We start from the raw sequence: 16,471 nt of genomic DNA, 5'->3' as shown, positions 1-16,471 counted from the left end.
TTCACTCTCATTAGCGTTTTCTCCACACGTTCGCTGCAGACTGCAGTGTATTAAATAATAATCATATGTTCTGTACCTGTAGTGTGAAGCTCTTCTACAGTCCTCTTCTAGAGCCGTTTTCACATCTGCACTCCTGGAAATATCTAGAAAACTTCAGGAGTACTTCTCCAGATATACTCCTGACCTGCCTGTTCACACATGCACATCACAGTGAAAAACTTGTGTAAATCAGTGTACTTCTTGTGATGAAAGATACAACAGAAAACTCAAAGTACTTAGTCTTTTTCGATTCTCTGATTTTTTTTTAAATTTTCAAAATCCAAAACAAAAAACGCCAACCAGAATTTAAAATTTTAGACACTTCAAATCCATTATTACCCCCTTTACCTTTTCTGAAGATTTTTTCCTTTTTAATATAGATGGAAATGGAAATAACAGGAGCAAAATGTACTCTTTAATATTGAAACATTAAGAACTGAGACAAAATACAGCAGCCGGTATTCCCAGGATAAAGTGCAGGGGGTCTCCTGAGGTAAGACATGACGTAAAAAAGATGCAGAAGTAGCGGTCGGAGCAAAAGGCCTAATTTTTCTGATTTTTATTCTTGCAAAAGTTTTCTTTCCCCCTCAAAATGTTTATTCTGTTTCAAAAAGAAAAGAGGATTCTCTTTGTTTTCCAAACTTTAAGATTGTATTTCTTCTTTGCTATACAGCCACGATGTTTACGCCCCTGTGACGTTTCACCTTCAATCTAAACGTCCTGGAGGCGTAATGGGGGGAAAAAGGGATCCCCCCCACCCTTTGTACCGTCTTTGGAGGTAATGACAGTAATGTGTGTGTGTGTGTGTGTGTGTGTGTGTGTGTGTGTGTGTGTGTGTGTGGAGCTCCTGCTATGCCATGCTTCAGCAACGCAGAAACACAATGTGAATTCACAGACTGGGACCCCAATATTACACTGTCATGGAATCAATATGTGCAAAGACATGATGGCTGCTGAGTTTAGTAACGGTGAAGTAGAACCCTAAAGTCCGCGTATCAATGAGAGACGATAGCCGATGGAAGCTGATGAAAAAATGGAAGGCCATAAAAACTTCCACTCAGAAAAACGAAAACTTTTATTCTGAGAGAAAACAGCAGTTTAGGAACTCAAAAACATTTTTGCAAGAGAACAGAAAAAAAAAGTTGACTGTTTTTCTCACATCTCAACATTCTTCTTTTCCTCCTTGTCCCTTCGGGGCCTCCGTAGACATCCAACGATTAAGAGGTCTTTGTGATGTGACGATGAGACCGACTGTGAAAGCTCAGCTCTCTGCATACTCGCTCCTGGCAGTCGAGTGTAATTCTGCTGCTTTCCTTGGCTAGTATGAATTCTCTTGGAAACCGCGAGCTTTGGAAGAATACAGTTTGCATTTTCTTACTCATTAGGACATGTGGTCAGGACTGTCGTTAAGATGAAAACAGATCACATCCACGCTCTCTGTTCCTGCAGCCTCACCTCTCCACCTCTTCCTGCACACACACACACACACACACACACACACACCTTTCCACAGTGCTATGAAATATTTAAAGTTAAGCTCCAGTTTAGGAGGTGCAATTACAGGCAGTATCCTAGCAGTAGAGGTCATTGAGGGTGCACACTCTGCCATCACCCCCCCCCCCACACACACCCTTTCTTTTGCATAAAGACCTGCTTTCAAGATCACGAGTACATTTTTAATTTGAAGTCCTGCCACATCCACCCGGCTGTGTTTTGATCTGTGACTTGTGTAGCATCACATGTCCGTACAGTTTTCATTTTCATACATATTATTCATGTCGCCTGAATAATTCAGCATTTTCAAGGCGCATGCATTATTTACCGTGTTGTCTGTTTGATTATTTCGTCAAAAAAAAAAAAAGAATAAATATGTTAAAAATAAGTCACTTAGAAGCATCCTGAAGCATCTTTGCTCATTCTCAACCCCGTTGTGGATCTTTGCTTTGCCTGCTGGGTTTTATCTCTGCCAAATAAAAGGGTCTCTAAACTTCATTAAAACTACAGTTTGTTGATCTTAAAGCAGGAAGAGGGAGAAAGTGGAGCCGTCTGAGAAAGAGCAACATGCACGAGAAGTGGGTATGAGGTCATTGTGAGAGTCTTTTCTTGTCTTTTCTGTCACTCTGCTGCACCTCCCTGCCCTCACAGACTATCAAATATTCAAAGCGTCTCTGCTCCCGTTCTGCCGCTGCGGACACCTGAGTGCACCGATCTCCAGACCAGCTGAAGGAATCGGCATCGCTCTCTCTCCATTTATTCCCCCGACGAGCAGCAACAACAGAAGGGACTGTGATGTGTAAATAATTAACAGAGATCACCTTTCAAACACCGATCCAGCTCGTAGGTCGCTCTAATACCACATCTGTTTCTTTAAGACGAGGTTCTGCTGAAATAATCATGTCAAACTCTGTCTGCTGGAGCTCAGGTTTCAGACTCTGCAGCACCTGTGTGCAGCAAAAACCTTATTTAAGTCATCAAAATGTACATGAAGTATGACTTTGTAGGTATAGTACTAAAGTTTAGAAGCTAGTGGAGCTTTCATTTTGAGAAGTTAAAAAAGTTCAGAAGAGTGGCCACTGCTTATTATATATAGTATAAGTACTTTGAAGGCCTCATAAAAGGAAATATTAGTACTTCAAGCTTTACTTTAAAGGGGACATATTGTGAAAAAAAAACACTTCTACAGTGTTTCTGAACATATATTTGGGTAACCTGAGTGTCTACCTACCTACAAAATGTGAAATAAACCCATCCAGTCCTTTGTTTGTGGTCTGCACAAGTCTTATAACACAGAGAAAAATGCTCTGTTTCAAATTTCCTCTCCTTGTGATGTCACAGTGGGATTCTGGAAAAGAGAAATCCCCTCCCCTCCCCTGGTATCTCCACCCATAGACTCCACCCCCAGCCTAGAACAAAACTTTTACGCAGGTCGGCCATTTTTTTCTCGCTAGCGAAGGTGTGATGTCTACTGGGAAAACTCAGGGGGGTCATTGCATTTAAAGAGACACACACACCAAAACAGAGCGTTCTGAGAGAGCTGGTTTATACAGGGTCACAAACCTCCTCTGGTCCTTGATTCATGTTATATTTTGACCAAATCACAGCACAGATGTTTCATTTAGACCACAGGGGACTGTTTGAAAAGGGGTGAAAGGGGGATAATATGTCCTCTAGAAATCAAATATAGTGATGAGCATTTTTAGCTCAGTCCAACTTTAGTTTCCCCCATTACACTGATAAACCTACAGACTAAAAATGTAAAAAGAACAAATAAACCTAAAAAGACAGAGCCGCATTCGACTGCAAGTCCCAAGGGTCAAAAATAAGATGCGGGCCCCTCATCATCAAACTCCGACATAATAAAAGCACACAAAAAAAAATCATCACGGGTAGTTTACGATCACAGTTAAATGTCAGGAGGAAATAAAGATAAATGCTCATTGTTTGACGCAAGTACAACATCCGGTCGCTACTAGTCCAGACTCATCGAGTCAGGAGGAGTGACTCCTCCGTCTTAAGTATAATTGGATAGCGGACGCACACACAGGAGAGCTATTACTTAGAGTGTGACCTCTGACCTCTTGTCCAGCTGGTCAGCAGCATGCAGGCACTGAGAGAAGAATGGACAAACTGACAGCATGCAAATCTGCTCCGGCTTTGTTGTCTTTTTTTTTTTTTGTGTGACAATATTTCTTTTACTGCTTTAGGTCTTCTGATCGTTTTTTATCTTTTAAATTGGGAGCAAAGATCAAATTAAAAATGCAAGAATTAATTTAAAAGTTGAAACAAAAACAAACCCGGGGAGGATGTGAGCAGCAGTGGCCTCTAAGCTGATTGACTGCAGGGTGACCTAAAGGATTTACAAATTATCCTCCGGACTCAGGTCATTGTTCCTCACTTGAAAAAGACGAGGCTAAGAAAGTGAAGCAAATTAGTCCCCGTCGGTTGATTCTCATGAGGCAGCTGTCGTGTTGTTTCCTCATATTCTGAGTGTTGGACAACAAGCTTAAATCACACCATAAAACAGCTGTAAATATATTTTAAAATGAGCTTCACTATATCACCACAGCTTGTAAGCAGTTTCCATGAAAACAACTTGAGTTTTATGTCTATAGCCCTTTTCACACTGCTGTTTAAGCCGCAATATTTACTCATCTCCCTGTTACATTTTGCCTTCAGTCTGAAGTCACAGAGGCGTAATGGGGGGGGGCGATGTGATCCTGAGGCGAGACGGTTTCAGCAGAGCCAGTGGGGCAACACAGCGCTGTGTGTGTGCGTGTGCATGTTTGACTGTGTGTGTATGTGGCGCTCCCGCTGTGAAGTGCTTCCACAACACCTAATCACAATGTGAACTCACAGACTGGGACACCAATATTACGCCATCATGGAAAACACATGAATGTACAAAGACGTGAAGACTGCTGAGCTTAGCTAGGACACTTCTGTCTGAAAATGGCTCCTTTGACGCATACTGGCGTAATACCTCTTTATTTTTCATGTGTCACTTATTTATTTTTAACGTGGTTTAACTGGGACTTGTTCACTTTTTTATGAGTCCGAATTCTTTCCAATACTTTATCACATCTTTTGGAGAAGATATCTTTTAGTTTGTAGAAATATATACGTATTACATTTCGAATGGATTTGTAAAATTAACAAACAGTAAAGCATTAAAAATAAAAAATACTTAAATGTCCTCACACGTCAAATCAGTTCAGCTGCGCAATTCAAAGAGGCAAAAATCCTTCAGAATTTTTCATACTACATTTGGAAAAACAAAAAACTACAAAAAAAAAATTATAATGGAAAAATAGTCCAAAGGTAGAGCTGCAAACTAAATCATCATCAAACATTTAGGCTACACTTGTTCTACTTTTACTCATCAATTCTTTCCATGACATCGTTTACTTAAAATATTTTTATGTAAAGTCTACATTTTAGGATTTATGAAAAAGGAGTATACCGATGAGCCATTCTTTGAGTTGTCAGCAGAAAAAAACAGTGTAACATATTTGGATCAGAAAGACTAAAGCAGTGGATCAACAGAAGAGTAATGTCTGAAAGTAGCACTTAATTCCCTGAAAACACACATTTCCTTTGCTTTGAGAATCCTCTTTTCTTCTGTGATTGTGTGAGACTGACTGAAGCGTAAAGCCTCCTCCTCTAATCTCCGGGCTCCTGAGGGCCTCCTACAACAATCAGTGACAGACACTTTAAATGAAAATGCATCTTTTAAATACGCCATTTGTCATTTTTACAGTGTCGATGCATCATGTGGTGACACTTAATGAGGGATGCACTGAGGAGTAACACTAATGGTTTGCACGGCGCTGCAGCTGCAGGCCAGCAGGTGGCCCCACTGCGCCGTCCTGTGGAGGCTGTTGGCTCAGAGACGCGTCCACGTTGTCCCCACTGTTTGCCTTCGCAGTAGTTCCCCTCCCTCTCTCCCTCCCTCCCTCCCTTACTCTCTCTCTCTCGGCGTACAGTATACACCTATCTATCTTCCGCGAGCATCAGCACTCTCTCCATCAGTCTCCGCGATTCGAGCGCTACTACGGCGCAAAGCATGGCATCTCTGCGCCCTGAAAACCCGCTCTCCTCCGCTGCGCACCTCTGCGTCTTTCTGCTGACCGCCTCGGCCTGGATGGCACTGCCGGGACCCACGCGCTGTGACAGCGGGGCTTTAACCCGGCGCGGCGGGGAGGACCGTACGTTGGACATGGGCGGCGGTGGCGGAGGCTCACCGCCGGGTTTACCGAAGGATGTTGACGAGGGAGCCGTCGGCGCGGAGGGCTCACACCGCCTCAGGAGAGCGCTGTCCCGGGATAAACAAATGTCTCTGCTAAGCAGTTCGTTCGTGCTCAAAGGAGATGCGACCCACAACCAGGCGATGGTCCACTGGACAGGAGAGAACAGCAGCGTAAGTAGACGATCCCCGTCCCTTCACGACCATCCCCACCTCGCACCCCCTTTTGTCACCTGCCTCCATCCATCACTCCAACCACAGAGCACAGCATCAGAAACTAGTTATTGTTCCCGCAGGAGGCTGCCTGCTCAGAGAGAGGAGGAGGAGGCGCGGGGAGGTTTTTACGCATCCAGGTGGTCCAGCTGCATGCGCGCTGGATGCTGTCATGGTCTTGGCTTTGTTCAAAGATCAGGAGGGTTTTTTTTTCTTTTACCTTTAAATGCATATGGCTATTCACTGTGTAGCCTCAGACTGGCATTACATCACACGGTGGCTCAGGTTCACGAGGAACTTCTTAAATAAAAAAAAAGCACATTTCTTTGAACTTTCCTTCATATTTAAAAGCAGTTTCATTAACACAGGCCTCATTTGACTTCAGTAACCCCTTTAATAATCAATTAGCGACCCGGGGAAGGTCCTCTGACCCCACTTTGAGCTCCACAATAATAAGCACTCATGTGGTAACCTCCGCGCGTGTGTGTGTTAACATGCAGGAGGAGTCCAAGGATGCGCACAGAGCAGCGCGGCGTGGAGAAGAGGGGGCGCCCACTAAGCAGACAGTCCGTGATTTTTAGTCACACAAAGCCATGACTGAAATATTGATGGAGCCTTTCTTTCTTTTCTTTTCTTCTTCTTTTTTTTTTTTTTTTTTGTCCATGAATTTTGCAGCGCCTTGTTTATTTCTGTTTTGGCTGCTCTTGTGAAAGTGGATGGCGCCTGCTTGTTACGCCTTAGCTGTCAGTGTCTGCTGAAGTGGTGGCACTGAAGTAGACTTCAGACAGATGTTGTACCAGTCTCTCACCAAAAAAAAAAAAAAAAAAAAAGGGGAGTCCCACTGGGATTGAGCAGCACTGTAAGAGGAGACAAAAATAGAACGTGATATGATGCATCCACTCAAATCATTTTTTTAAGACACTGAATGAAACTCTGTTATAATATTCAAAGGTGTATTTGAGTGACTTTGTTGGAGATTTAAGCTGAAGAAGTGTGCTAACTGTATAAACATGATGGCAATTTGTCCTTAGGGCCAGGTCAAGTGAGCTCAGCCCCACTGTGTAAACAGCAGCAGTCTTTGTGATGGGTATTGACAGAAGCAGGGGGGTGTGCGGCTGTTTGAATGGTGGTGTCTGGTGGGGACATCACTTGCAATCAGAGGCTTTCTGTCAGTGTCACACATTGCTGTTTTTTACCGGCTGTGGCTGCAGGCGGCTCTGGGAGAAAAAGACACAACATGAGCGAGGGAATAATGTCACCGTGAAACAGCCAGCAGACCTATTTTGCTCAGATTCGCCGGAGTTTTTGTGACAAATTGGTTGGTAAATAATGTAAACGGTGACATTTGCAGGTATTGCTCGACTTATTGGTTCATCGACAGAAGTGAGAGATTAAAATCAGAGGCGCTCAGGGCGCTTTGACACAATTGCGGGGTTGAGATGGTAGCAAGAAGATGAGAAAATTGAGGTGATGAAGCGAGAATTATTGTGAATTTGTTAATTCAGAGGAGGGCAGAGGAACTGATAATTTTAACCCAGATTACTTTTACAGCATGTGTTATGGAGCTTGTTTCCAACATGTTGTAAACTTTACAGCTTTAAAGGAGCAATCTGTAAGATATCTAAAGAATGAAATGATAAAGTGATCTTACTATATGATCAGACATTAAGGAAACATGCTATGTTGAAGTGCTGGCTTCTCTGACAACAATGCAGCAGCATCAGGTCAAACCAACAGGTGTTGCAGCAATGGAAGCGGGCAAGAGAAGTGGTTCAGATAGAAGTGATTGTACCCGACCTAAAAAGCCTCTGCATGTTTCTAATAAGCTCCACGAGCAGAAACGTGCTCAAACTAGGATCAATATTGGAGATGTTTTTGAAAAATGGAGAGAGGTTAGAACACAGAAAGGTTTACAGACCCATGCAGAGCTGGATAAACACTGAAGCTTCAGTGTCCACCACATGGTGACCTGTGTGAGCATCGACTCTAGAGAGGAGGGGGCGGGAGGAGACAGCTCTCTATGATGTTTAGAATTTGGACAAACGCTACGTGTCAGAGTTAGGTGTTGCTCTTTTAAATGTGCTCTTATTTTTGTCTTCAAATTATATTTGGATGATGTATTTGTGAAAACATCAAAGCCCAGAGCCTCTGAGTGGCTGTTTCCCATGGCAGCAGATGATTGACATCAGGGCTGGTGTTGCTAGAAATATACTGCAAACATGACATTTATAATACTGTGACACCCCGCCCCCTTTTAAGGCGAGTTGATGTAGCACACTTTAGTTAGCTCGTAGCTTCATATTGCACATAAATTGACACAGAATGACCGTGATCTAAAAACTTGAGCTTCAGGATACACTTGATTTCTGATTAATTTACGTGTAACATGTCACACATTCTTCCTTTTAAAAGAGTTCAGGCTTGATCCGTTCAAACTGGTCAAAGTCGATCCTGAAGGACTCTGCATCATAAATCTTAAAGATGTGTGGGATTGTCGTCCTTTGGCATTTAGGACCGGACATTTAGGCCGTAAAAAATGACATTCTCCCAGTGGACCCTGGCAAAATGAACTCCTCCTCCTCATCTACACTTTTTTTGGTTTAATTGAGGCAGTGATTCTGCATGCCTCTTAGCCCCACGGCTGTGCCAGTCACATGGACTCAGAGTTGGACTCACCTTCAGTTAGCTCGGCGTGGGTTTGCATTCTGAAAGGTCATTTCGACGTAGTCCATCCCAGCCTAATAAACACAGACAAATGGTGCCATTCAATTTCCCCTGAGCTGGCATTTATGAGTGCCGTGCAGATTGATGGGTGAGGAAAATGAATCTCCGCCGCCCCTCTTGTTCCATAATTTCAATTTGGAGTCTTTGCTGTTCATAAAGTAAAATGCTGATGAGAGGGTCAACAGCATGGAGGACTTTAGCCGCCAAATATTTCTTAAAGATGGGTAATTTTTCCTGGAAACACAAATTGAACCTTCAGGCTAATCACCACATCATTGCACTCTGACTGTGATATGTGTGTGTGTCTGTTTTCTGGCTGATTTCTATCGTTTTTTTTAGGATGTGAGTGTTTTAACAGGACGATGAATTCTGCTTTCAGCTTTGTAGTGACAAGGGTTGTTATTTAAAACAGCTCTTGTGTACCCTCATGTGTCCCTGAAGTTGTGAAGGCGACAATCACTTTCCTTCGGCATGCCTTGATTGGACGATTTATGTCTTAAGAGCATGAAAGGACTCTCCCTCGGGCGTTTCCAGAAGAGTCCTTGAAGAGCAGAGAAAGGTGCTGCAGTCGGAGCATTTTGAGGATACTTAAGTTAAACAGAGAAAGATGTGCATGTGGAATAAATAAAGTCCAATAATGCAAAGGTTTAAGGTTGCAGCAGCAGCAGCGTTTTGATTGTATTTATGAAACCTGTGAATAAGCAGCGCTGAGAGAACGTCTTAGAAAGTAACTCAAAAGAAAAGAAGGTTTTTTTTTTGTATCACTAGTCTGCTCATTATCCAGAGCATGGTGTGTCTGTAATCAAAAATAGTAAAGTCTGTCTGTTAATATCAAAGAGGCAAAAAGGCAGCAGCTTTGTTTTAACATGGAGCGTCACGATGAAGGAATTCCCTCGTCCCTGTGAGGCTTTTCTCAATCTGAGAATTCAAGGTGGAGACCTGCTTTGAAATGAATTAATTGTGAGAAAGTGGCAAGGTAAAAGCAAATTAAAACGGGCTATACTTCTGGTAAAAGGCATTCATGAACGTTTATTAAAGGTACACACACTCTTTAAGTGTTTAGTGTTGCACTAGATTTCATGATTTGCACATGGCGGGTTTTAAGAGAGAATGGTCAGCGGTGAAACAGAAGATGCAAAGAAAAAATTACTTTTGGCCCCAACTTTTGGTCGATTCCAGACAAGCGTGCAAAACCTGCAGTTCCCTGAGTGTCCACTTGAGGCAGAGAATCCCCATGAGGCCTCATATCCAAATATCCATATACAGCAGAATTAAACACATTTACAGTCTGGTTTGAAAAACAGTTTTGGTCCGATTAGCTGATGTTTTTATTGGTATTTTGGTTTTAACTGTTGGGGGGGGGGGGGGGGGGGGGATTCTTTAAAGTAACTCACTTGTTTTGATTTACATTAAGACCCAGAGTTAGGCTTACATTTTTATAATAAGGGGCGTGGTCAAGTTATCTAACAGGTATGTAGGCATGTTGTTACTGTTGACAAGAAACCAGAAAAGTCAGCACACTCAACGTCCTTTAACGTTTTATTATCTGGGTACTGAGAAACATGTTTGAACACAAATCCTCATCAGCGTTGTTGTTTTTGTTGTTGTTGCTGTTCTTGCTGGTTGCAAAAAGGCTCAAAAGCCCGCCTCAGTCTTTTTCTAGATGGTTCCAAAGTGAGTCTGTATTTCCAATATGGCAACCACCATTGTTGGGCTGTATTTCACCTCTTGAGAAACCAACGGGTGACGTCATTGACACGACCTCCATGTTCCATAAAGTCTATGATCTACGTTTTTAAAAGACATTTACCAGAATTAACCATGATGACATCATCAGAGATAAAAGCCTCCCTGGAGCATCATAAAAAAAACTTTCACAGCTGTTTTCCACATAATGAGATGCTGAAAAATCAGTTTAAACCAACTAAAAGATTTGATAAAGCCTGACTTACAATTGGCTGGATAGCATCACATCACTGCACTTTTCCCTCTGAGGTCGTCTCAGTTTTTACCGTACTACAGACAGTTATATCATCAGAATTACTTCAAACATCATTTAAAAAAAATCGACTCAGAAGGGATTAAATCATGCAGAGTATGAACAACCGATTTAAATATTACAGCTCTCAGGACATGCACTGATAGGAGGATTTTATTTATTCTGAAAGAAGGAATGTAGAATCATTATTCAGCGATGTAGAAATAAAAACATGACATCCTGTGACGGGACACACGATAACGACCTTCTGAATAAAGAGAGCCTCCTCTGTTCAAAGGTCTCTTTTGTGGCCGTCTCTCTCTCCGAGTTGTTGACCAGCCTGAGGGGACTCCGAGCTGAGTTCTTCTTCTCTCTATTTCTGTCTCCTCTCTGAAAATGTGTGTGTGTGTGTGTGTGTGTGTGTGTGTGTGTGTGTCCTCAATATGTGAGTCTGTATCTGCGAGGAAACAGCCCAAACATTTTATAGTGTTTGTCCATTTCGTGTGTATCGATTGTTTCACGGAGGGACAGATTGCACACTGCACACACACCTTTTTTAAATTTGCAAGTGTGTGTGTACCAGCGACTGTGTCTGTGTGTGTGTCTGTGTGTGTGTGTGTGTGTCTGTGTGTGTGTGTGTGTGTGTGTGTGTGTGCGTGTGTGCGTGTGTGTGTGTGTGCGCTGCAGGTCCCTGCCGGCCTGTCCCACAGTAGCCTAAGTGATTAATGAGCAGCAAAAGGCCTGCTGACAGTCCAAACTCTCGCCCTGTACCCTCAGCCCCACCAAGGGGGAATTGTGGGTAATTCCTCCCACTTCCTGGTTTAAGAGCCCTCCTGGGTGGGAATACATTTGAGAAGAAGAAGAAGAAGAAGAAGAAGAAGAAGAATGGAATTAAGGACTTATGAATGTTCAAGGATTTAGAGCATAAAAAAAAAAAAAAAATCCACTGCATGTTCCTGGATTAGTTGGTGTGACCTTGATGGAAAGACAACAGCCTGGTATAAAACCCCAAATGGCTTAACACAACCCCGGTCAAGGTCACGTTACTGACAAAGCATGGTCAGCAGTATTAGTCTAAATATTTAGATTACAAGATGACTTTGCATTACTGCACAAGAGGGATTTACAGTCGTGTAGTCACATCGTGCTGATGATGGAGCAGTTGTAACAACATGCTGCTTTTCTGCAGTGTCGACTGTGTCGACTAGTCTTTTGCGTGCGTCTTAACAGAACAAAAATATGAGACTAGCTTGAGACTTGAGTATGTGCAATATAATAATAATAATAATAATAATAATAATAATAATTATTATTATTATTATTAATTAAAAATGGACTAAACCTTTGTTATATATATTTTGTTGTTGAGTACTTACATGACCTCAAATATTTTCAACAGTTATCAAAGCCAGAGAAATCCTTCATTTAATATTTGTAACGGGAAGTGTCTTGTTGTGAGCCGCCATGACAGACCCGTCATGTTTATCGTTGCCGTGGAAACACTGGATGATACGTCAAAGGTGGCTGCTAAGCTCGTCTGTGAACACATTCTCTTCCTCAGGTCGGTTTCGCCTGATCGTCATGACTACGGTCAACTCAGAGTTCGTTTTCAATCGGGAATGGGGAGTAGCAGAGAGAACTCCCATGATTCCCCGCTAGCCTTGACGTCATCTTTTGTTATAGTATTGAATGAGAGACCCCTGGTGGTGGAATCTCCATACTGTGTGTTTTAAATTGATTTAAAACTTCACATTTGTTTCCTGGCATCAGAGAAAGTTGCACAGTATTATCCCCATGGAGACTACTTCCAAACACTAGTAGTTTCATAAATGTGTACTTTCTTTTCAAACAATAGTCCCCTAAAAAATTCACAACAACAAAACCTTTGAATTGATCTGAAAAGAAATTCAGTGACAGTAAAGGACGACATATTGTGAGACTGACACTCCAAACACCTGCACCCTTTGTTTTCTCTGTCAGCCTGTACTCCAGCAGCACTTTTCTACATCTATATCGTATTTACTCCCTCGGTGTGTGTATGGGTGGCGGCTGCTGCATGTCAAATTACTCAACGCTCCACAAAGCATACAGCAACTTAAAGGGGCAGTATGACTTTCACGACCACTTTCATTTAACTTTGTCATCGTCATTAGCCGACATCATCAGTCTCAATGTATTTGTCAACACCTTACCTTCTTTTTCTTCCTCTGCCTCTTCTTCTACTCACGGCGATGGCTTGATGGTTCTTTACACTTTCCATTTGTGACGAATATCAGGTGTTACAACCTTTTACCCCTCGTCTCCTCCTCCACACCACCCCCTCCGGTTACACCACCTTCGGATCGCGAGCATCGCATCAGACAATTAGGTCGAAGGATTATCAGCCTGCAGCATACATCTAATCTAAGCGCAGCATTGGTTGAATTTAAATTGAGTATTTAAAGGGAACCGTTGAGTTTTATAATCAGCCTTTGTTTGCATGGGGAATCATGCCTCGTGCAGGTGTGTCTATACACACACACACGCGCACACACACACACACACACACACACACACACACACACACACACACACACACACACACACACACACACACACACACACACACACACACACACACACACACACGCACACACACACATTCGTGCTGTAACAATACATAGCCACGCTCCCTCTCTTTCTTTCCAGTCACACACACACAATCTAGGTCTCCAGGGTCCTGACTTAATGTGAAAGGCATTCGTTCACGCTTCACATACTGAGCAGACAGTTCATTCGGCCCCTGGTTGTTCTGCGCTGGAAAATTGTTTGCACATGTGAGGGGAGCCTTTCTCGTCATTTATCTTGTCCGGCCTCGTTCATCCTGCTTAAAAAGACACTCCAAAACCCACGCTGTATTTCATCAGGCTCGTTTGCCCGCTTCTCCGCCGTCTCTTTTTAAAATCTGAATCCTGCCCTGACTCTAAATTATAAGGTACAGAACGGTTACAGTCGGCCTTGCAAACCAGGACATATTTCTATCTTTCCACAGCATCAGGGCTTGTGTCTTCCTCTCAAGGATTAGAATGATTGATGCCTGCCACAGAAGATTTATCACCATTATCTTGAGACAATAATGGAAAGGCATATTTGACAGTTAGGGAATTTACATTTTTGAATATGAAAAGTCTCCTGGGATTAAACCACTCCTTCAGCCGCATCCTGTGTGCATTCATTTTACTACCGGTCTAGTCTTTTCTATGAATATATAACAAAGACAATGGCAAGTCCTGTGTTTTATTCTCTTTTCTTTCCTCTTTTCTGGTCTTGATTTGAAGCCTGACTTCATGATGCAAATACATATGAAGGCATATGTTTGTATGACGCGTTATTATATCAAAACATTTCTGGTGCTGAACTGTGAAATGAGCGGTGTTGAATTAAGAATATTAGTAACTTAGAAATTAGCAAATGCAAAACAATTGAAAATGTTGCAGGCTTTTTGAAATGAAAAGCTTATTTTCACTGAAGCTCGTGCTGAGAGTGATACTAGCACAGGGTCTGCTAATGCTAGAGATCACAGATACATATCTCCATTACTGACTGACTGTTTTCCAATCCCAGAAGTCCCTCCTACCCCCCCACCACCCCCCAAGCCAACACAAGAAAGGAGAGCAGCTGTCTTTATTTATTCATGCTAACATGCTAACAAACAGAAGCTGTGTTTTTGGCCATATTTTGTAAAAACAAAAGAAACTGAAACAGCCTGTCATGACATTTTGAATACATTCAGCACACATGTACAGCAAACAGACTGAACTTTCTTTTTATATAACTAGCTGCCCATTGTTGTGACTCCAAATTGACCAAAGGCTCTGACCTCGGTGCAGGAGGAAGCTAGGCTACAAACCTTTCAGAGACAACATGTGAGCCTTCAGTGGGTGAGTGTTTGAGACGTAAAGTTTGAAAGTATAAGTGAAGTACTAGTTTCATATGTTCATATACGGAAGGAAGGACCATGAGTTTTACATTGAGTGTGATTATGGACTTGAATATCATGCTTTTGATCAGGTATTTTAAGTAGCCTATCCAGTTTTGAGTTGGTGCATGTAATCATCATATCCGATTACAGAAACCGAGACAAGCACTTCCCACGTGTTGAGAAATCCGATTTCGCTACCTGGAGAACAGGATACTGCGTCATATATTCATCTTATCCCGGTTTCTGACAGCAGACGACTACCTGCACAGGGGCGGTCGTAGCCAAGTGACCGATAAGCAAATCAAACTTGGCAGCAACAATGAGAGCCCTTAACTATTGAAGCGATGAACAAAACTGAGTTGAATCTTAAAGAATTAAATGTCATTGGAAGTTTAGATGGGTGAAAGCATTTAAATGTTGTTTAAATCTGTGGTGAGCATGCTACAGGATGCCAGTTTCCCAACGCGTACGGTGATGCAAGTAACCAACGTCAGTTTAGTTGCTGGAAATGAGGTGGATATATCTCAATGTCGGCATTTAATAGAGCTAAGCTCGGAGTAAGACACAGTGTTCAAATTTTTCTCAGATTTCAAAATTGCAGCAGTTTATGTTATTATTACCTGTGTGTGCACACAGTAGTTCGTAATGCTAACTCAGCTAGTCTGTCCTCCATGTTTTCCACGTACTTGTTTTGCTTCGTCCTGTTTGATGCTGGAGACAGAGCTTCTTTAGGTTGTTGACAAAGTTTCTGTCATTGAACTTTTAAGCCAAGACTTTCAGTTTTACTGAACGTCAAGACCAGAACAGAACGTAAGGGAGCAAGCGAGTGAGTTCTTTTTTGTAATTCTCATTTTTTATTCCAGTTCTGAAAAACATCCCGAGACAGTGAAATCCATTTTAGGTCAGATAAGTAAGTAGAATTTCAGGAAATGTATGATATTTAATGAAAACAAGGTGTAAGAAAGTTTTCATATCAGAAAAGTTATTCTGGGACTTCATGCAACAATAGATTCCTGACAGTCCTGACTGTGAGACAAAATGTGCTCATCTGTGTCCAAACTGTTGGCACAGAAACAATAGCAAGCAAGTCGTCTGAAACATAAAAGCACCGGAGATGATTGAGCTCATCGATAAGATCTTCAGCCAAGTCCTTTCTCTGGTTTGGCCTCAGCGTTGGCATGGGACCACTCTTTGCCACTTGGCGGCAGGTAGCGTTTCCTGTTTTTGTGGGAATGAGACCTTGGTAGGAGAGAACATGGAGCAGTAAGCACAGTAAGTACAGTAGTTTTACTGTCTAATTAGTGTTTAGTGACGCCAGGTGGATGCTGAGTTTGTCTTACAGGTCGCTCCGAGGCGGCTGGCAACATGACTGTCATCTGTTTGTTTCTGTAGCTCTGTGTGCACACAAGGAAAATGTCTTCTCTGCTTCCTGATTCGTCCTCTTTGCTTGGAAATGGTGAAATTCTTAAAGGGAAAATGAGTCGGGGTGTTTCTGTGTATGTCTGTTTGTGATTGTGATGGAGCTGGGGGGTACTGGTTGCCAAGCGACAGCCAAAACAAGAACTTGGCAGCCTGTGGCACCGAAGAAAGCCCCTCATCTGTTTGAACATCCCGGGAATTCTCTAAACTTTCTTTCCTTTGTTACGCTGCAAAAACATCCCCAGCGTGTGTGTATTGTTTTACCAGTCTTGTCCTCCCCCAAAAACCGAGTTCCCTGATGTTTTTGTGTTCGCCTCGTCTTCTTAAGCTGTGTGGCTGCCGTGGTACAAAGTTCCTGCTCGTGTTGCCCCGGTAACTAACACAGGAATCCGGT

At 42.5% G+C, this 16,471-nt stretch overlaps 1 protein-coding gene across 5 annotated transcripts in view; it reads left to right on the top strand.

The window, feature by feature from the left end:
- Positions 1-5,490: 5,490 nt before the first annotated feature.
- sorcs2 (sortilin-related VPS10 domain containing receptor 2) overlaps positions 5,491-16,471 on the top strand; it is a 298,265-nt gene continuing 287,284 nt past the window's right edge. For 2 of the 5 annotated variants that reach the window (XM_065950852.1, XM_020652884.3), the window contains exon 1: positions 5,492-5,956. In XM_065950852.1, the coding sequence (XP_065806924.1) occupies positions 5,603-5,956 (354 nt within the window). In that variant the 5' untranslated portion in view covers positions 5,492-5,602. Of the gene's footprint in view, positions 5,957-16,471 lie in introns of all 5 variants that reach the window. The other 3 variants (XM_065950854.1, XM_065950853.1, XM_020652882.3) reach the window with 3 other exon arrangements.

The sequence above is a fragment of the Labrus bergylta genome, chromosome 22, assembly GCF_963930695.1.
Source record: "Labrus bergylta chromosome 22, fLabBer1.1, whole genome shotgun sequence".
Classification (NCBI taxonomy): domain Eukaryota; kingdom Metazoa; phylum Chordata; class Actinopteri; order Labriformes; family Labridae; genus Labrus; species Labrus bergylta.
This window is presented reverse-complemented; position numbering and strand designations above follow the sequence as displayed.